At 37.1% G+C, this 21,774-nt stretch overlaps 1 protein-coding gene across 2 annotated transcripts in view; it reads left to right on the top strand.

Moving 5' to 3' along the window:
* NUCKS1 (nuclear casein kinase and cyclin dependent kinase substrate 1) overlaps positions 1 to 15,965 on the top strand; it is a 47,383-nt gene extending 31,418 nt beyond the window's left edge. The window contains exons 4-7 of one of the 2 annotated variants that reach the window (XM_044004151.1): positions 4,686 to 4,741; positions 7,291 to 7,443; positions 8,429 to 8,575; positions 10,079 to 15,965. In XM_044004151.1, the coding sequence (XP_043860086.1) occupies positions 4,686 to 4,741; positions 7,291 to 7,443; positions 8,429 to 8,575; positions 10,079 to 10,278 (556 nt within the window). In that variant the 3' untranslated portion in view covers positions 10,279 to 15,965. Of the gene's footprint in view, positions 1 to 4,685; positions 4,742 to 7,290; positions 7,444 to 8,425; positions 8,576 to 10,078 lie in introns of both variants that reach the window. The other variant, XM_044004150.1, reaches the window with a different exon arrangement.
* Positions 15,966 to 21,774: the final 5,809 nt, after the last annotated feature.

Below are 21,774 nucleotides of genomic sequence, written 5' to 3'. Positions count from 1 at the left end.
GAAAAGGTTTTGGAAGCAAATGGTAGCTGTGTGATTCTAATCCTGGAAGCAAAGCTTAGTGTCCCCAACTAAAGGGGAGCTGGCAGTTCAGGTGCTCTGAATCTTTAGAGCCTCCCAGCAGGCTAATGGTGGCTGAGCCAGTCAGTAGTCTACTGAAACTATTCCCAATCAGGAACAAGCCAACAGATTCAAATCTGAATCAAGAGCCTGTAAGATTCACATCAGGAAGATAGAGAACAGGTCTCTACCCATAATCAAACTACTTTGGAAGCATGGAAAGCTTACAAAGGGTCCCACCCTCCACCCCCAGCCAGAACTGTGAAAGCAACAGGACATAAAAGGGCAGAATCTCAGACTAGTCCCACACTCTACCCCAACTCCCCAAGTAAATAGGGCCCAGGACTAACATAAAGTTGAAAGTCAAGAAGTAGACTGGAAGAATAAGCAAAAACCTCATTATAAAGAGGGAAAAAGATGAAAAGAGAATTAACAACTTGGAAAAAGAGGTTCAAGGGGGGCAACTAGGTGGTGCAGTGGATAAAGCACTGGCCCTGGATTCAGGGGGACCTAAGTTCAAACCTGGCCTCAAACACTTGACACTTACTAATAACTGTGTGACCCTAGGCAAGTCACTTAGCCCCAGTTGCCTCACCAAAAACAAACAAACAAAAAAAAGAGGTTCAAAACCTTATTGAAGAGGGGTGGCTAGGTGGCACGGTGGATAAAGCACCATCCCTGGATTCAGAAGCATCTGAGTTCAAATCCAGGCTCAGACACTTGACACTAGCTGTGTGACCCTGGGCAAGTCACAACTCCCTTGCCCTGCAAAAAAACTCACCACCTTATTGAAGAAAACAACTCCTTGGGATGTCCATTATCACCTCTATTGTTTAATATGTACTAGAAATGTTAGCTTTACCAATAAGAGAAGAAAAAGGAATTAAAGGAATTAGAATAGGCAAGGAGGAAACAAAACTCACTCTTTGCAGATGATATGATGGTATACTTAGAGAATCCTAGAGAATCAACTAAAAAATTACTTGAAACAATTAACTTTAGCGAAGTTGCAGGATATAAAATAAATCCACATAAATCATCTGCATTTCTATACGTGACCAACAAAGTCCAGCAGCAAGAGATAGAAAGAGAAATTCCATTTAAAATAACGGTAGACAATATAAAATACATGGGAGCCTACTAGCCAAGACAAACTCAGGAACTCTATGAACACAATTACAAAACATTTTTCACACAAATCAAATCAGATCTAAATAATTGGAAAATTATCAATTGCTCATGGATAGACTGAGCTAATAGAATAAAAATGACAATTCTACCTAAATTAATTTACTTATTCAGTGCCATACCAATCAGACTTCCTAAAAATTATTTTATAGAGTTAGGAAAAATAATAACAAAATTCATTTGGAAAAACAAAACGTCAAGAATATCAAGGGAACTAATAAAAAAAATGCACAGGAAGGTAGGCTAGCCATACCAAATTTGAAGTTATACTATAAAGTGGCAGTCATCAAACCTATTTGGTACTGGCTAAGAAATAGAGTGGTGGATCAATGGAATAGGTTAGGCACAGGATACACAGTAGTAAATTACTTTAGTAATCTACTGTCTGATAAACCCAAAGACTCCAGCTTCTGGGATAGGAACTCAGTACTTGACAAAAACTGCTGGGAAAACTAGAAGATAGTATGGCAGAAACTAGGCATAGACCCACATCTTAAACCTTATACTAAAATAAGGTCAAAATGGGTACATGATTTAGACATAAAAGGTGATACCATAAGTAAATCAGGAGAGGAAGGAGTAGTTTACCTCTTAGATTTATGGAAAGGAGAACAGTTTATGACCAAGAGAGAGAATATTATGAAATGCAAAATGGATGATTTTGATTACATCAAATTAAAAAGCTTTTGTATAAGCAGAAGCAATGCAGCCAAAATTAGAAGGGAGGCAGAAAGCTGGGAAACAATTTTTATAGCCAGTATTTTTGATAAAGACCTCATTTCTAAAATATATCAGGAACTAAATAAAATAGCAGATTTATAAGAATCCAAGTCATTCCCCAATTGAGAAATGGTCAAAGGATATGAACAAGCAGTTTCCTGATAAAGAAATCAAAGTGTCTATTGCTATATGAAAAAATGCTCTAAATCACTGTTGATTAGAGAAATGCAAATTAAAACAACTCTGAGGTACCACCTGACATCTATCAGATTAGCTAATATGACAAAAAAGGAAAATAACAAATGTTGGAGAAGCTATGGAAAAATTGGAACACTCATGCATTGTTGGTGGAGTTGTGAACTGATCTAACTATTCTGAAGAGCAATTTGGAACTATGCCCAAAGGGCTATAAAGCTGTGTATACCCTTTGACCCAGCAATACTACTGTTAGGTCTTTTTCCCAAAGAGATCATAAAAAAGGGAAAAGGACCCACATGTACAGAAATATTTATAGGTGCTCTTTTTGTGGTGGCAAGGAATTGGAAATTGAGGGGATGCCCACCAATTGGGGCATGGCTGCAAAAGTTGTGGTATATGAATGTAATGGAGTACTATTGTGCTGTAAGAAACGATGAGCTGGTGGATTTCAGAGAAACCTGGAAGGACTTACATGAACTGATGCTGAGTGAGATAAGCAGAACCAGGAAAACAACATTATGTGTTGATTAACTGTGCTAGACTTTACTCTTCTCAGCAATACAGTGGTCCAAGATAGTTCCAAAGGACTCATGATGGAAAATGCTCTCCAAATCCAGAAAAAAGGAACTATAGAATCTAGATGCAGATTGAACCATACTATTTCTATTTTTTTTCTTTTTTGAGGTTTTTCCTTTTTGTTCTGATTCTTCTTTCACAGCATGACTAATGCAGAAATATGTTTAATGTGATTATACATATATAACCTATATCGGATTGTTTGCTGTCTTGGGGAGGGAGGAAGACAAATTTGAAATTAGAAATCTTATAAAAACATGTTGAAAACTATATATATAACTGGAAAATAATAAAATACTTTTATGGGGAAAAAAAGAAAAGAAAACTCCTTGAAAATTAGAATTGACTAAATGGAGGGTAATGTCTCTGTGAGACACCAAGAAATAAGTCACAAGTCTGAAAAATAGAAAATGTGAAGTATCTCATGAAACACAGCTGCCCTAGAAAAATATTGAACAGAAATAATTTTAAAACCATAGGACAGGGACCAAAAAAACAACCACCAAAAACCACTGGACTACTTGAAAACCATGAGCAAAAAAATTAGACATATTTCATAAAGTTATAAAAGAAAACTTTCCAGAAAGTTTAGAAACAAAAGGTAAAGTAGAAATTGAAAGAATCCACTGGTTGCCTCCTGAAACTCCAAAATAAAACTCCCAGAATTAGTATAGCCAAAATCCAGAGTTCCCAGCTTTAAAAAAAAAAAATAAACAAACAAAAAACAACCAGCAATGCTAGGGCAGTTAGGTTTCCCAGTGTAAAGGGTGGTGGGCCTAGAGTCAGGAAGACTCCTTTGTCTGAGTTCAGATATAGCCTCAGGCACTTCCTAGCTATGTGACTCTGGGGAGCTCACTTTTAGCACATTTTACCACATCTATAAAATGAGCTGCAGAAGGAAATGGCAAACTATCCCAAATATCTTTGCCAAGGAAATCCCAAATGGAGTCATGAAGAGTCTAACACTACTGAGAAACAACTGAACAATAACAAATATACTGCAAGGAATAACATACTTCGTTGGTGTTTATTTATGTCCTCTTCTGCACATCTCTGTGTTCTCAAATGTGATGGGGCGGGGGGGGGGGGGGGCAGTGTTACGGTGTTAATCAGGGTGAAGTGACTTGCCCAGGGTCACACACCTATTAGGTATCTGAGGTCACATTTGAACTCAGGTCCAGGGCCAGTGCTCTGTCCACTGCGCCACCTAGCTGTTCTCATGTGTATTTTTTAATGACTTCATTGATGTTCTCTCTCTCTCTACCTCTTTTTTTTTTTTTTTTTTGGTGAGGCATTTGGGGTTAAGTGACTTGCCCAGAATCACACAGCTAGTAAGTGTGAAGTTTCTGAGGCCGGATTTGAACTCAGGTCTTCCTGAAAGCTGGTGCTCTATCCACTGTGCCACCTAGCTGCCCCCCTGCCTTGTCTTTTAAAGCTATTTTCCTTTATGTTATTCTGGTTCTTTGTATAAATTGTTGTGCCAGTTCAGGCCACTTAATTCTTTATTAGTTTGTAGCTCAGAAATTGAGCACTAAAAGGAATTTTTGTCTAGTCGAAGTTTTCATTTGAAGAACTAAGGGCAAGAGAAGTTCTGTAGCTTGCTCAGGATCACAGTTAGTGTTCAAGGCAGGATTCAAACACAGGTCTCACTGACTCTTCAGTCGAATACTTTGTCCTTATACTGGGCTTCCTTTAGGTTCATACAAGTTTTCCTAGATGTATTATCCTTTTCATTATTTCTTACAGAGAAGTAATATGCTATTATATTAATAATACCATAATGTTTGTCCTTAATTAATGGTTATCTGCTTTATTTCTAATTCTGTTTCTGACAAAAAGTGATAGTCTTTAAAACTTTGTTCATGGCCAATTTCAGAGTATCTAATCTTGCTTGGGTCATTCCATGCCTTTGCAGAGCTTATTAATATGACTTTTTGTACCTACAGTGAGGACTCTGAAGAAAAAGATGTGAAGACCAAGAAGGACGATTCACACTCACCAGGTATTTATGTAGTTGGATTTACTAGAAATGTTAGTTTTCCCTTTTTCACTTAGAAAGCCACTCTCATGAAGCATTTCCAGAGAATGCCTTCAATACTTTAATCAGAATTTTGAAGTTCTCTGTTTTTAGTTTGGGTTCTTCTTGGCCTAATAGAAGTTTTTTGTGAAGGCTCTTGTCATAGGGGATGTGAAAATTTGTCACCTCTTACCAGAATTGAATCATGAGTGTTATTCCAACAGGTCTTCCAGTGCTAGATGTGGACATGGGTTTTCTGACTTCAAACCTGTCGATTATTTTTGCTTTTTAAATTTTACTTTCACTTTTATTTTCATCCAGGTGTAATAGCCACACTTGTGAATTCAAAAGAAATTGCATTAACCTTTGGTTCTACCTAGTAATCTGTTTCCCCATAACATTCACCTTTGACTTTATTGGAGAACCACCTTGCAATGACCACAAACCAAATTTTTCATTCTTTAATATTTTCTTGAGTGTCCAAAGGATACAAAATGGTGTCTCTGTTTAGTATTAATTATGGTTCCCGGCATAGGTAGGCTAAATTTTGTGTAACTGGTATCAGGGGATCATTCATTCTCAGTGTCTTATTTGTCTTAGTAAGAAAATTTGAGCATTAAAGGTGATGACCTCAGAGTTAATAATGATGGCAAGGCTAATAATAAATGCTCTGAAAAGAGGCCCCCTAAAGGGGGAAGAAGCCAAATTGGAAAAGGAAAAGCATACTTCCAAATGCAGGGAAAGGGTTATCAGGTGATCACCAATACTGTGATACCTGGCTCTGTGTCCTCGGGCCAGCAGTCAGTGCTGTAGCCAGACTCAATCAGGAATAGCAGGTGATTTTGTGGGTTGCCAGTGGAAGGGATCTCTTTTATTTTTTAATCAGTCTACTGTATATTACCTGATTTTTAATATAAGTGAAAAGTTTAAAAGCTTTCCTTATGCCCCATAAGATATAAATATTTAAAAACCACATTACTCGTTGATCAGCAGTTTGATATTTACAGTGTCTTAAGATCTAGCAAATCAAAAATCAAATAACAAAATTATAACTATCAAACATTACTTGATATGAGAGGACACTCTCAACCTACCCCTTTCTAGAAGTGGAAGGTCCGCCCATGTTTTCAGACTTTGATCCATCATGCTAATTTTTTTTTTATTCCTCTTCTTTTTTTGTGTCTTTTTAAAAGTCTTTTCTTATGGGATAGCTCTGATAAGGGAGGGATACTGGAGAGATAACTATAATAATCTTTAAAAAGACCTGAATAAAATTTTTTTTAAAAAAAAAGCTCCTTCAGCTAAAATACCTGTCAAACTTAGAACAATAACTTTGATTATTTATATATATATATATTTAATGATTTTTAAAGCACTTCATATTGTAACACCAATAATAAGAGTTTACATGTTTACAGTACTTTTTTATATGTTCTATCTTTAGATCCTCACTACTCTGTGAGACAAGGAAGAACAAATATTATCGTCCCTGTTTATCAGTGAGAATACTTAGATTGAGTAGTTAATGACTTATGGGAAGTCATTTAAGCAGTAAGCAACAGCCAAGAGTTGAAATTAGATCTTTTAAGTCCAATTCAAATATTCTTTTTTGTTACTTCTTAGATGAAGGTCTATTGAAAAGTAATTATCTCTCACTTTTCTACTATTCTCACAAATATCTTTTTCCAACCTAAATTTCCCCAACCTTTAAAATAGCCCAATCCGGGGCAGCTAGGTGGCACAAGCTGTGTGACCCTGGGCAAGTCACTTAACCCCAATTGCCTAAAAAAAATTTTTTTAATAGCCCAATCTACTGTGATTCAAACTTTTAGGGAAGACAAGTAAGAAAGTTCTATTTTCGGGAGTCTGCAGTAGAAGCGTCCCTCTGCAAAACTATCATACAAACTAGAAATATAATTGGGAAATGTTTAACAGTAAATGAAAGTACAATGCAGCATAGATAATGTTAATATGTGGTTTTCTAAATCAGTATTTGGCTAGCAGGGATCTCATTTTTATTTAAGTTTGATAACATTGGTCTATAAATGTATATTTCCTAGTATTTTATCTGGAGTGATATTACTGTTAAAACCTATTATTTTTTTTAAATTTCAGGCTGTTGTAGTAATAGTGAGGATTTTCAGATTTGACCTTTTCATTCAGTTAAGCTAAATGATTTAAATTTTGCATATATAAATTAACTAGTGGTAATTTTCTTATGCAACCAAATTTGACTACTCCCTTTTATCTGACAAGCTTTAAACTATCCATTGTTCCTTTGGGGGGGGGGCAGGGCAATGGGGGTTAAGTGACTTGCCCAGGGTCACACAGCTAGTAAAGTGTCAAGTGTCTGAGGCTGGACTTGAACTCAGGTCCTCCTGAATCCAGGGCCAGCACTTTATCCACTGCGCCACCTAGCTGCCCCATTGTTCCTTATTTTTAAATTCCATATTGGCTAAGAATATATTTCCTTCCTCAGCCACTGGAATCAAAGCATTTTGTATCATTGTATTGTTGTGGCTTTAATGTTGCAGAGGATAGTGAAGATGAAAAAGAAGATCACAAAAATGTTCGCCAGCAGCGTCAGGCAGCATCCAAAGCAGCTTCCAAGCAGAGAGAGATGCTCATGGAAGATGTGGGAAGTGAAGAGGAACAAGAAGAAGAAGAAGAGGCACCATTCCAGGAGAGTAAGTGAAAGTGACTAGAGTATGAGTTGTCTGACTTTGATCACTATCATTTTAGGGATGGCATACTCAGATACCAGTTCCTCCAATAATAACTAGGGTGCCCCCTCTTAGAGCCTCAGGATCACCAAATGGAGATTTAGAGGTATTTGGTGGCTTCCATCAGGACTATTTAGGCTTAGATGAATCCTGTTAAGAGATTTGTATGTAGTCCTAGTCACAAAACTAGGACTGGCTCATAGATATGTATGTCTTCTACTCTAAAAGTGCTCTTAGAGGGAAAATTTTTTTTTTTCCTCTTTGACAATTCCTCAATCTGAAGTTTTGGGGGAGTTTTTGACTGTTTTCTCTCACAACCTAGCTAATGTGGGAATGTTTTCCATGACTACTCATGTATAACTTATTTTGAAATGCTTGAGTTCTAGTGGGTGGGGGGTGGAAATGGAGGAGGAAGAGAAGTTGGAATACAATTTTTTTTTTTTTTAGTGAGGCAGTGGGGGATAAGTGACTTGCCCAGGGTCACACAGCTAGTGAGTGTTAAGTGTCTGAGGCCGAATTTGAACTCAGGTCCTCCTGAATCCTGGGCCGATGCTTTAATCACTGCACCACCTAGCTGCCCCGGAACACACATTTTTAAAATAAGTCTCAGTCTGAGTAATCTTACATATTTCTTTTTGCCATGTATTCTGTAGTTAACTAATAGCAGCAGTTTCTACTCATGTTTGGTTTTATAAATCTCGCCTCTTGTTGATCTACTCTTCAAACAAGTCAGTCATGTGACCCCCATGGGAGGTGCATGTTATATAACCATTTTACAGATGAGGCCAATGACACCACCCAACAAGTCAGTTGTACAGCTGGGAATAGATTCCAGGAGTGTTTGACTCCCAAATCCCATGCTCCATTCCATTAGACCGCTCTCCCTTTGTTCACTTGAAAGGATGAATAAATTAAGTCAGGCGTTGACATTTTTCCTTCCCCTCAGAAGATTCTGGCAGTGATGAAGACTTCCTCATGGAAGATGATGATGATAGTGATTATGGAAGTTCAAAAAAGAAAAACAAAAAGATTGTGAAGAAGTCCAAGCCTGAAAGGAAAGAAAAGAAAATGCCCAAACCTAGGCTAAAGGCTACAGGTGAGCTCAGTGTTGGGAAAGCTAAGATCTTCTTTTTTTTTTTTTTTAATTTAAGTGAGGCAATTGGGGTTAAGTGACTTGCCCAGGGTCACACAGCTAGTAAGTGTTAAGTGTCTGAGGCCGGATTTGAACTCAGGTCCTCCTGAATCCAGGGCCGGTGCTCTATCCACTGCACCACCTAGCTGCCCCCAAGATCCTCTTTTTAAAAAATCATCATTCAAGAACTAGTAAAACTTTCGTCTGCAGAAATTCGCTATTAGGATTTGATATTGGACTGGCTAACCTAAAAGGATCCTAACTTCCATAAGCAGACAAATAAACATGAGTAGAGGACTTGTGGTATTATAAAAATGAGGCTTGGGTTAATGAGTGTCTAGATCAGGAAAGGATATTATCATAGGCAATAATGATTACATTCCTTCCAGGAATCTACCTTTATTTTCTGGTACCTACAGGATATAAACATGAGTTAGGAATAAGAGTTATGTGAGGCTTTAAAATACGTAATTATAGCATTTCATCAGTATATGTATTAGAATTTAATCTAAATTTTATTTGGTTTTAGCTGATAAAATGCCAACTCTTAAACTACTAGTGAAATTTTGAAATCATGAAAATGTGCAAACAGACATAAAAATTAAAATGTTAACTACCTCTAAGGCTTACATGGTTTCTGTCACACATCTATACTCACACATTCAGGTAAAAGCCAGTTTTTCTTTCACTCAGAGAATCACAGCAGTGCTGAATTTGCCTTTTGTGTTTGTAATTTTATCATGCTGTTATTTACCAATTTACTAATACCTCATTTTGATCATTATTTTCTGCCTTTAGCTTAAGTCACTGAATGATATACAATTATCTGCTATAACACAACATGCATTCCCCAACAAGCACCACACCATGCAAAATTGTGCAAAACCCCCCCCCAAAACCAAAAACACTACCACCACACATGGGCAAATGGGGTCAAAAGTACTGCTCAAAAAATTATTCAATGGCATATAGGAAACATAGCAAATAGTAACATAAAGAAAATGCCAGTTTCATTCATGTTAAATGACAAAGAAATACATGAATATTACACTAAATAGCAGCCCCATGGCCTGGCCATCTTGTGCAAGTTGGGCAGATAGGAACCCTGACATCAGGGGCCAGAAGGCGTCTACCCAGCTCCTCTTGCAGTTTACCTTGATGAAGACCACTGAAGTTTGATGAGGAAGTGGGGGTCAGGAGGATTGTATCTTGTGAGTTTTTGTAAAGTGGAGTGGTTTTCTATTGCAGCAAATATGAAGCTATTTATTGTGACTGGTTTTGAGTTTAGGAATTGAGAATCAGGTTTTTTATCCATCTTGCTTTTGGGAAGATATTGGTCCTATGACCTTGGGAAATACTTTGTAGAATTTTCATTTTAACCTTTTTAGGGGTGGCTAGTCCTCATGAAAAACTTGGTTTTGTTTTTACTTCCCTTCCTTCCCTAATTCTTTCTCTTTTTTCTTTCAGTGACACCAAGTCCAGTGAAAGGAAAAGGAAAAGTGGGCCGTCCCACAGCATCAAAGGCATCAAAGGAAAAGACTCCTTCCCCCAAAGAAGAGGATGAGGAGCCAGAAAGTCCCCCAGAAAAGAAAAAGTCTGCCAGCCCTCCACCAGAAAAGTCTGGGGATGAAGGGTCTGAAGATGAAGCCCAGTCTGGGGAAGATTAAAAAGTGATGCTTTGGGGAGATTTTATTTAAAAAAAAAAAAAAAGAGGAAAAAAAAGAAAATCTACTTAGGGGTAGAACATGGTTTTGGCTATGGCTTGACTCATGGGCTTTGAATGCTTTCCCTTGTTCCATTCCCCACCCACCCATCCACCCTGCTGGTGAGAGATAGCAGCATCTCTTACTCTCCCCCCTCCCTTTTTTAAGAGAAAATTATGGTCATGTTTTTTAAATTACCTTTATCTATTGGCTATTCTCTCTAATCTCCAGTGAAAGCCATGACAAAATATCCAATGAATTTACCACCTAACTTAAAAAAAAAATGAAAGGGTTATACTACAGGTGAAGCAATAAGATTGAGGCAAACCTTATTGGAATATTAACTTTAGTAAAAGTTATCAAGGTGAGCAGGAATCCAGAGGACAGGATTCCAAATGAAAATGCTTGTTCCTTATTTACCTGAATTTTTTTTTTTAAATCACGGTCAGCAAAGACAAAAATGTGTATATTATTTTTTTTGATCATGAATCTAAACTTTTATTGACTAGACAGGAAGGTGATAAATGTGGATACAACCATAAATTTCCCATATTTCTGACCCCATTTGGGAACAACCAGGCCACATGACTTTTTGGTGTGGGTTTTTTTGTTGTCGTTACTGTTTTGTTTTTGTTCTATTTCACTCCTGGTCATCTCAAGGAGAATAGGAACAAGTAAGAAATCCTTTTCTCTTGCTAAGGTCTTTAGGGAGTTAAAAAGATGCTCGACCTAAAAAATCAGGGGAGCAGTGCATCAACATTTAAGTGACTTTGTTTCAGATCTAAATATCCATGGTTCGTGTTTTTAAAATGAATATGTTATCTATTCTTTTTCTTGGAATAAATTTTACCAAGGATCAAGAAGAATTTAGATTTTAACAGCAAGATTGCTGTACCACATCAAAGTGGGTTTCTTCTCAAACTGACAATGTTTAGGTTTTAAGCCAATAAAGAACCAGTTAATGTGAAACTAAATCACAGAGAGTTGGGTTTTTTCCTTTGAGAAGTAGAATTCTGTTATGGCATATCCATGCGCTCAGATCCCATGAGTCATGCTTTGGTTAATTCATAAGGTAATTTGGGAACAGAATGTTTTCCTATTCCACCCTCCTGTTTCTCCCCAGAAATGTGGTATGTATATCTATGAACTTCCTGCTGAAATATGGGACACAGACCCCCCCACCCCCACCCACCCCCATGCCTATTCTAGGACATTATTTCTCTTCACTTACAATTTATTTTCCCATCCTGCCCTGGATGGGTGTTTACTACTTACTGCTGCTCCTGACTTGTCCGCCCTCTGTCTAGGTATTGATCAAATAAAATTGAAGTTTTACGGGTTCATTAGAAGTTTGGGAGTGGGGGACGACCCAAATCTGCATTCAGGAGGCATGCTTGCAGTTAATTGTTATCTTCCAGACCTTCATGAAAGCCCCTGCACCCCATGAGCTTTGTTTCTTCAAATCCTGATGGAAATAAGGTGTAGGGATACAATATACTAGTATATTTGAAATGAAAGAAAAAATTGAAACCTCTTCTTTTCCCCGCTAGGATTTTCTCCCAAGTACCTTGCTTGCTGTTTTATCTTTTTGTTTTTACCTTTGTAAAGATTTTGTCTTTTAGTCAATACCTTGCAAGTGTTCTCAACAAAGGCCTCACTCAGCAAAGGAGGTGCTTTTAAAGGTTTGGTTTTTAGCTGCTCATGCTCAAAGTAGTATATGGCCTCTTTGTGCATTTAAAAAGGTCGTGGAGTTTTTCTAGCACAGAGCTAAACATGTAGATATTAATGCTTTGTATGATGGTTAAATTCATAGCTGTGGGCTTTATAATGAGGGTGATTAATTTGCATTTGTGGGTTTCTGCAAGTTTCAGTCCCTTCATTTACACACATACACATACCCTTCATTTTTATATTCTTTGTGTTAGTGCAGTAAAAGATATATCAGTATTTCCATTACAAGCCTCTATTTTTAGGGGTTTATAACTTGGCTATACAACTTCATTCTGGGCTTCAGAATGTAGCTAATTCCCTCTCCCCTACACATACATAGATGTTCTGCCCCCCTCTTCCATTAATGAAATGAAGATAAATTTCTATATTCTCAGTATTTGTGATTTTTTTCTTAAATTTTATTTCTTTAAACTGGGGGTTTGCGGGTGGGGGTGGAGAATTTCCTAAATCAAACCTCATGTCAAAACAATTTGTGGTGGTGTAACCTGTTCAGTTTTCTTAATATAATCTCTATAAACATCTCTGGTCATAGTATGACTATCATCCATTTGTACATTAGAGTTATTCTTTTCTAATAGGTTACTTGTGTGCATTCAGGTTGGAGTTTTTGTTTGGGGGTTCTTTTATAAAACAGTTAACTCTTAGACTGGAAAAGCTGAAAATGTTCTTCATGTGCATTTCTGATAGACTGGAAAAAATTATATTTCCTGATGGAGTAGATATACTCTACAAGTCATATGTTTTCACCATGGAAATTTTTGAGCTGTCTTTTTTATTTTATCAGACCTGAGTCATTCCCTTAAATTCTCCACCCATTTAGTGGAGTAGTTACGATTCAAACTGGAAACCTAGGTGCTTAGTGTTGAGGTGTTCTTGATACTGTGACCTTGGCTTAAGGAAGTATGTATAGTTGGCCATAGTCATTAATTAGTGTTTGCTATATTGGTTGGCTCTATGTCCATGGTTATAAAGTATATATATTTATAGAGTCCACTGTCTTTTTAACTTGGAGCACTTGAAAGTTGGATAGTTATTTAAACATGAAGGTGCTGGTTTGTATCATCCCCTAAACATTGTTTTCTGACTAGTGTGGGTTTAGCTTTGAAACAAGTCTGCCTTCCATGTTTTTTAGCTGCCCATCCTGACACTGTTTCTGGTTCTTTAGAATCTTTTGGATCCAGACTCTTGGACCATGTGTCGTCCTTGACATGCTGGAAATGTTGCTGTGCTTGATGGTTTACCCAGTTAAAATTGTGAAACCAGTCTATAATGTGTACTACCTTCCCTCACCAGCAAGTATGGTGTTGGACTGAAAGAGTGAATTCAAGAAGACAAACAGTATATTTTACTTTACCTTCTAAAACATAACCCTCTCTATACCTTTTCCTGACACTTTAATTCCAAGAAGGGAAGTTTTGGATCTTATCCCATTTAGGGGAGGTGTAAAATTGTTTGTAAGGGTTGTTTTAATCTCAAGGATTAAGTTTGTATTGATTCCCATGAAGAAACTTTGATGGCCAATAATTTTTTCACTTGTGTAGTTGCTGTTTCTGAGCTCAACCCTCATTTAGCAGCTTATTCTTGTGAATAGTTTGGCTTCCTGTTGGTTTCCTTTATTGATGTTTGCATGTAAATATTCAATCACAAAGTTGAATTTGAGCTCCTAGCCAGATAAAGTCTTTGATACTGCTACAGACCTGGACAACTATGGCTGAACATGACACTGAAAGATTTATAATGGCTTTTCTTGATTTTACTTCTTAAGAAGCATTAAAGTAACAAAGATGAATTTTAGAACACTTTGGGTTTTTTTTTTTAAAACAAACTTCAATTTAGTCAGGTTTTAGGGTGTTTGGAGGGCCAGAACAGAATTTAACATGGGGGACTGTTTGGGAAAGCTTTTTAAAATGATCCTAAAATGAACAGACTATCTCATGTTAAAGGTATGGGAGAGAAGAATGGCTTCTTTTTACTGTGTGTGTAAGTTGTAATAAGGAGTGAATGTAAGGCTGAATTCTTTTTGAGCATGCTCAGTGGCTGCATTTTTTTTTTTTTAATTTCAACTTACGGTTTGGGAAAGATGAGAAACCCAGGTTCTTTTTCTTTGTGTTGTTGTCTCAATATTTGTTATATACATATAGATACACACACACATATATATAAATGACGAAATGCGCAAGATGTAGTCATTTACAAAGGGACAGAGAAAGATAATACAACTTGCTAGTTGCTTCAGAGCTAGAGAAAATGACTTCACATTGTCATTCTGATTGTGGAGTATGAAACGTTTTCATAGTATTAAAATTAGGTTTGGAATTTTTTTGAGGGAAATTTAGTAGGGCAGTTTACAGTTTGAGTCCTGGAAAAAGAAAATACATATACTTTCAGATTCTGCAAAGAAAATAAAACCCATTTCTCTTTCCCTTTTTTGGAGGTGTGTGTAGAGGGATATCAGTTGCCTTGGAATGGACTTTTTACCACCAAGATTCTTTCAGAATTGTAAACCCACAAATTAAAATTTGTTTTGTTTTTTTCCTGAAAGTCTTGTTACAAAGTTCACTGTGGTGCTGACTTTGTGTGTCCAACCACTATTGGAGAAAGCCTCTAATGCAGCCCACCATGATGCCAGTGCAATGACCTAAATGGGTGACATCTTTCTGAGCATGCTCTGTGTGACTGGTGTAAAGCCACCATTGTGCATATGCTTTGTATATCAGGGTGAGGGGAGGGTTTTCTAGATTTGGGTGGGGAAGGGTTGGGGGTGGGAATAGGATTAGGGGCTTTTTGGTTCCTTTTTTCCTTTTTTGGTGGGGTGGGGGGAAAATACTCAGCTTATGCCACAAATAACATGTATAGAATTCCCAGAAGTATTTTGTGTGAATGTGAGTGTGTTTGATGTGTCTGACAGTTTAACGTTCTGTCTTCTGGAAATTTGTGAATTTTACTTTTTTCCCTCTGCAAAAGAAATTGTTTTTTAAAAATGTAAATAAGAGCACTACTTTGTTTACCATAAGCATGTCTTCACAATACACCCTACAAATCCTACTCCAAAGTGGGGTTTTGGGGGCTTGGTTGTTGTTGTTTTTTCCATTTTAATTCACAATAAGCAGTAACTCTTGAATGGCACTTAGGTTAGCCAAACATAGCTCAACGATTTGCAGGTAATATTTGTCAACCTATTTGGAGCTTTCACATAATCAGCCCTAGGGACACCCCCAAATACCATTCTTCACCATTTCAGTTCCTCATCTTTTTCCATCTAGTGAAGAGGAAGGGATAAAAGAGGTCTTCTATCCATGGCCTGGGACTATAACATCCTTTAATACATTCAGCAACATTGCTGGACCTATGGTCGAATACTAGAGGGTTGGGCATTCTTGCAATACCTTGACAATGCTGACACCTGCAGCATAGTACTAAGGAAGTTAAAAGTTTGAATGTAACTGCTTTATTTAAAAAGATTTAAAATTTTAAATAAAATGGGGTAGAAGTGAACATGATTTTGTTGACCATGTTCGTGAATTATAGATACAACATGCATTGGTAGAATTGTGTGATGGTCTTTTGTGATACTTAATTTTTACATATTCCAGTCTCTGTATGTACCTGCATAGAAGAGAAAAAAAGAAAAAACACAACTCTGCTTTGCTTTTATTGAAGGGGTTTCCAGGATTGTGTACCTGCTCCTGAGCTGTTTTCAGTATGTGTATCCTTCGCTTGTATTTTGTATTAAAAAAAAAAAAAGAACAAAAAAAGAACCCTTATTGTTGAGCATGTTGGCATTGTTGCCCCCCCTTTTTTTCTCTTTTTGGAATATATGAAGCAAGTTATTCTTTTTCTGTATCTTTTTTTTCTTTTGTAAACTTTTTTGTTTTGTTTTGTTTAAAAATGGCTTTATAAAAGGGCTTTTATAACCCAGATATGCGCTTCTGTGTAGTTTTTCTCATGCTCTCAGGTAGTATGTGGTGACTTGCTTCTTATTTCTACAACAGGCAACCTTTGCTTTCCAAAAACATTTCTGATATACAGTCAGTACTGGCTTTGGAAAACAACTTCATTCCCTAAATAATCCTTTATAAACATTTACAGTGACACCTCTGTCATTAGCAACTAGAGAAGCATGTCTTGTCACAATCAGGAATTTATGCTTTCTGATAACTAAACAGATCGCTGTTTCATTTTTCTAGGGTTAATTTAGGGGGATTCGATGACATCAAGACTCCTGAGGCAGTGAATATGATTTTTTTAAACTTTGTAGTTAGTAGAATTGGGTTCAGATGTACTCTAAAACAAATAAATTGGCTTAGACAATTCCTCAGGTGCCTTTCAGTTTTAATGCTCCAGGATTCTTTTATTCTGAGGAGAATTTTCTCCCTTCACTTGCCAACATTTTTGAAATAATAGTTGGGTCAGTGCTATGAGTATCCAAATTAATATGCAAATTTATAAGGCTTTTGAATAAAATCTATATATGCTTACCTGGAATGTACTTGATTTTCAGGTAACTTTCAAATTAAAACATAATTTCTTAAAAGACTTATTAATTTTTCCCTCCCACTTCTCTGTTATGGCCCATGCATCAGTTGGTTCTTATGCTATAAATATGTAATACTGAGATTACTATTTGTATAGAGCTTTAAAAATTTTTAAAGTGTTTTGCATATATTTAACTCTGATCCTCACAACAACCCCATGAGTTGAGTGCTATTACAGTCCCCACTTTACAGATGAGAAAACCAAGACAGTAACTACCCAGGGTCACATAGTTACTAAATGTCTGACAAAGGACTCAAACTAAGGTCTTCACCTGACTTAGACACCCTATTGTTTATCCATTGTGCCCTGGATCTGCCAAAGAAAGATCAAGGTTATTAGAAATCTTTCTAAGAGTAAAGAACATGACAGTATTTGGTTCAAAAGAATTGTTGACTTGGTTCTGATTTAGTCGTGGTCTACTTTAGTTCATTTTTCTTGCCATTATTAATTTGAGTGCTGTGCTAATTAGTAATGGGAACCCAACTCAGTTTGTAATTTGTAAATTGAATGTCTTTTGTCTGTGTTCTCTGTCGAGATTAGCTGACTATATTTGGGAATGGGATTGTATAGACTGAGTTGAAGTTAACTTCAGACTCAAAGGCAATAGAAGCTTGTGACTCATATAAAAATTTTTTCTGGATATAACAATTAGCATATACTTATACATACATAATACACATACATATTCATCACTAATGCACATAGTACGGGAGCAGAGACACTACAAATTTTATTATAAAGCATGAAGTAGGGAAACAATTGCAATTTGAATTCAGATTTGGCAAAGTACGTATTTTGGCTGTCTTTTAAAGTTGAAAGTTAATATTTGGCAGAGTGACGAGACTTGGACAGAAACCATTCTATGATTTGTTAGAACTAAAGCCAAATTTTAGTTTTTCAGAGCCTAAATGTATTCATGTAGACTGCTTGATTTTTTTTTTCTCTTTCCTGTTCAAGGCTTTATGGTCATTTTGCTCTTTAGAATTGCAATTAGTGTTGTAGGGAAAGGGAAGTATTGAAGCATTGGTAGAGTGGTCATTTAGAAGGATTAGACTTGTTCAGATTTCAGAATTAAAGTTTTGCCTTTAAGGAAAAAAAAGTGGGATGGGATACCTTGGAAGGTAGAGGGTTTCCAATCTCCTGGAAGGGCCTTAATACAGAAACTGCATACCTATGGAGAAACGATATAGAGGGAATTGCAGTTTGTAGTGGCTTAACTAGATCATGTTGGCATTCCCTTCTAATTCAGATTCTATGGAATTTAATGAGATTTGGGAATGTGTATTACCTGGCTCTCCGATCTTTAAGGAACACAAGTTTAAAAATACTCAAAATGTATGTTATTCTAGTACAAAGGTACATTTTCTGAGGATGGTATTAAGAACCATTTTTAATGGAACAGAAGAGTTATTAATAGAAGGAATACACAAGGTGATCATCATCATCTGGTGTAAGGATTATCTTTAGCCAGCAGAGGGAGATGTTTGTCCTCACTTGAATTTTCTGATCAAGGTAATCCGAAGTAATAATTTTCCCATTGCATTGTCAAATACTTGTGCTATAGGATGTTTCTCTCTTTATGACATTTCCCAGTTTCATATTAAATAGGTCCACACAGCATCCCTATAATCTGCACCCAATATTTGAAAGGATTTTTAACCCAGGATAGGACCACCTGATCCAAAGTACATAACTCTTGGATATTCCTTTCTTACCAGTCAGATGTTCCTCAAGTACATTGTGGTGAGGTAGGCTGAGCTCCTAAGTAGTAGCAGCTGTGAACTCAGCCCTGTTTTGAAACAGGTGCTGTCTTTCAAAATTGCCCTCCAGCTTGAGTTACTTGTTACACAAACAGCGCAGATATGTGTTCAGCATGTAGGCGATGCTGAAATCTGTTTCAGGGTTGTCCAGTGGTTTTAACTCCCTTTGTCTTGATGGCATTCCCTTCGGTGCCTCTCAGCTTCATAGTGTGTGAAGCTGGGGTGTCCATTGCGCCCAACTTTGGCCTAAATCATCAATGGCAACAATCAGCACCACCTGTGTGTGTGCCCCTTCACTTGAGGAGTGGGACATTCTACTGGGGCACAGAGGTTGAGTTAGTACAACTGGAATTTTCATTCCACTAAAGCAATTGTTTACAACTGCAATAACACAAAATGTTTATCTTAAACACCCTGCTAAACTGGTACACACAGATTTTTTTTTTAATTGAATGTTAAGAGTGGACAATGATTGAGCATTTAGAAAGCCTGAGTAGTTAACAACTCTTCCACTGACTTGGATGGAATTTAACCTCTAGAAATCATTTTCCCTTTGAAGTGGACAGGATATACCCTAGTGGTCAGTTTCAAGGATAGGAGTGGGCAGCTTGGCAGAAGTTTTAAGAGCTCCTAGGGTTCTTGAGAGGCTTAAATTCTTAAGTTGGTGGTTTACATAAGATAAAGAAACATCCTAGACAATTTGGTAACTAGCCAATTAGGTCATGTGGCAAAGCATGTGTGCATTGCTTTTCATCTGAATAAAATCTTGAAAGTTATTCTTTGGAAAGTGCCAGATGGAGACATACGTTAGAACTTGTAAATTTGTTGCAAATTTGGTCTCAATAAACATTAAGTTCCTACTGTGTGCTAGGCATTGTACTGTCTTTTAACACCCCCCCTTCCTCCTTCTCCCATTATTTTTTTTTAAGTACTAAGTATCTCTTATTCAAAGATAATTTCACCTCTTAAGATAATGCCGTAATATGGATATGTTAAATATCTTCAGAAATTTTGAAAGACTCAGTGTCCAGTCCATGATTATATCTTTTAACTAGAATCAGAGTTTCATATCTAATACATTTCGTGGCTCAGTTGCAAAGACTTGCCTCTTCCCACTTTTGCTTTTCCTCTTCAGCCCTGCCTTTGACCTAATTCACCACTATCCTTGTATCTCCCTTCTTTGTCTCCGTGTGTCTCTCTGTGTATGAATGAAGTGGATAAAAAATAATTTGGTTTCTGTGGGGTTGGTATTTTTTTGAAGAAAATCTATTAAACCAGGTAGCCAAAGCCTACTGCCTTTAGAGTGAGACACAGAATTGAATTAAAGATAAATAACTTTAAATTTTTTTCAAATAATATAAAATCTTTGTATCTAATCCTTTGTTGTAGGGAGTTTGTGGTGTTTACTGAAATATTATTCAGGTGGGGGGGAGGGCGCCAGCGTTAGCCACAACTCTGATGTCCAATAGCATACCTGTTAACCAGCATGGGTAAGTAAGGCTGAAGGTGCTCAAAGTTTTCCATTTCCTGCCCTGTCTTCCCACATGCCCAAGGTAAGCAATGGGGCTTAGAACCTTGTCTGTGAGACCCTGCCCCAAATATCTGCATTAGTTAACATGAAGTGCCCACAACGTGAGGAATGCCAAAGAAGGTGGTAGCCCTTGCCATGGGAGAGTTTAGTCCCTTTGGGAACACAGCAAAGTATTCATGCCCAAAAAGAGGTCAGCGCACTTAGGACACAACTCAGTCATCGTGTTTAGCTAAATGAGAATTGCTGAAGCTTCTATTCTTGGAAGTATTTATCTATCACTAATAATTTTATTGATTAAAATTCACCAAATATGTGGAAGAGGGAATTGGACTAACAGAAACACAAGTCGGACGTTTTGCCTCTTAAAGGATTATTTAAAGGATTTGATTCCATGTATAGATATTTTTTGAAATATTTTTTTCTTTTACCTCATGATCTTTGGAGAGGTCAAATGGCTAGTAGTAGGTGAAGACAGGGTCAGGAGTTTGGGCCAAAGCAGTGAGACGCCCTGGATTGCCATGTGACCCTAGGTAAGTTACAGACCTTGATGCCTGTTTCCCCTTTTGCACAATGGGTATAGTAAGAACAAGCTGGCTCCACCCGACCTCAAAGGGTCATTGTGAGAGTGAGGTAATGTCTGTGATGTGCTTTGAGCTCCTCAGGAATAGTCCCTTTGAATTACCAGTTGGTAAGATGAACAGTGACAGCTCCCAAGATGAATAAGACTAATGATGTTCCTTTAAACAAGGGCTGCCCTGGGCCAGTACCTCATTCCTGAAGCACTTTGGTGCTTTTCTCACTGAAGCACAAATGGGTTTATTCATTAGTAGGAACACCACTGCAGTGAAGTAAATGTTAACCAATTCACATTTTGAGGAGGGACAGGGGCATAATTTACTTCTAAGTCACTCATACTATGTTCAAGGTGTTTTCTCTGTCATAAATTGTGAAGCTTGGTTGAGAGTATGAAACAATGATTGAGTGCAATTTGGGCAGAAAAAAAAATTGCAGGTTCATAACCAGCTTTTCTTAGCCTTGGGTACACATTTCAGGCCTCTGGTTATGGGGATCAGGAAAAGGATTGTGACCCATCATCATAGTGGGGGAAGGGGAGGTTGGGAACCAAACCATTCAGAGTAAATGTCAATAGCATAATCTTTTTATGTATGATGAAAGAGGGCTTATTTTTACAACCCTAATGTTTTGAAGTTGATTCCACGGAGATAAGTATATCTCATAAAACTGACCTGCTCATTAATGCTGTTGTCAGAAAGTCTAGATAGTTTGGCTTGATAGAGACCATGGAAATCTGGCCCACTCATGTCATTGTTACTTCAGAACTTTAATATAATGCTGTCCTTGAGGTTCATATAGTGGCACCTTTGTACTTTCAAGCCAAAAACTGCTTCTTAAGATCTATTTGGTATTTTGGAAACCAAATCTTGGACTGAAAGTCCAACATGACCCCATCTTACACTAAATTCTGTTCTAGAGTAAGTATTTATAGTATGATTTCATGTATTGTTATCAATGCTGAGATTCAAGAGAAAATCACATCTTGTTTTCTTACAAATGCAGCAGGTAAACCCTAAAGTTGTGGTGAAAATGGACCAAACCAGTTTCTCCAGACGAAGAATGAGGTTTGGTACTTTAAAAAAATACAAAAAGTGCCAAGTTTGATTTATGCATGAATTGTGTAATGGTCAGCATGTACAAATACTCTCCAAGTTGATCGGGAGCCTGCTATCTTCTTTCTGTCAGATTTTAATAACATTTTTGTTCTTGGACAGATAAGATAATAGTTCTCAGAAGCCAAAAGTTTCTGTTGTCATGTTATCTTGCTTATGGAGATAGAACTGGCCACTTGACCTTGGTGAAGTTTTCACATTATCAACCCAATTA

Source organism: Dromiciops gliroides, chromosome 4, assembly GCF_019393635.1.
Source record: "Dromiciops gliroides isolate mDroGli1 chromosome 4, mDroGli1.pri, whole genome shotgun sequence".
In the NCBI taxonomy this organism is placed as follows: Eukaryota; Metazoa; Chordata; class Mammalia; order Microbiotheria; family Microbiotheriidae; genus Dromiciops; species Dromiciops gliroides.
The sequence above is the reverse complement of the archived record's forward strand: the minus strand, read 5'-3'. Positions and strand labels throughout refer to the sequence as shown.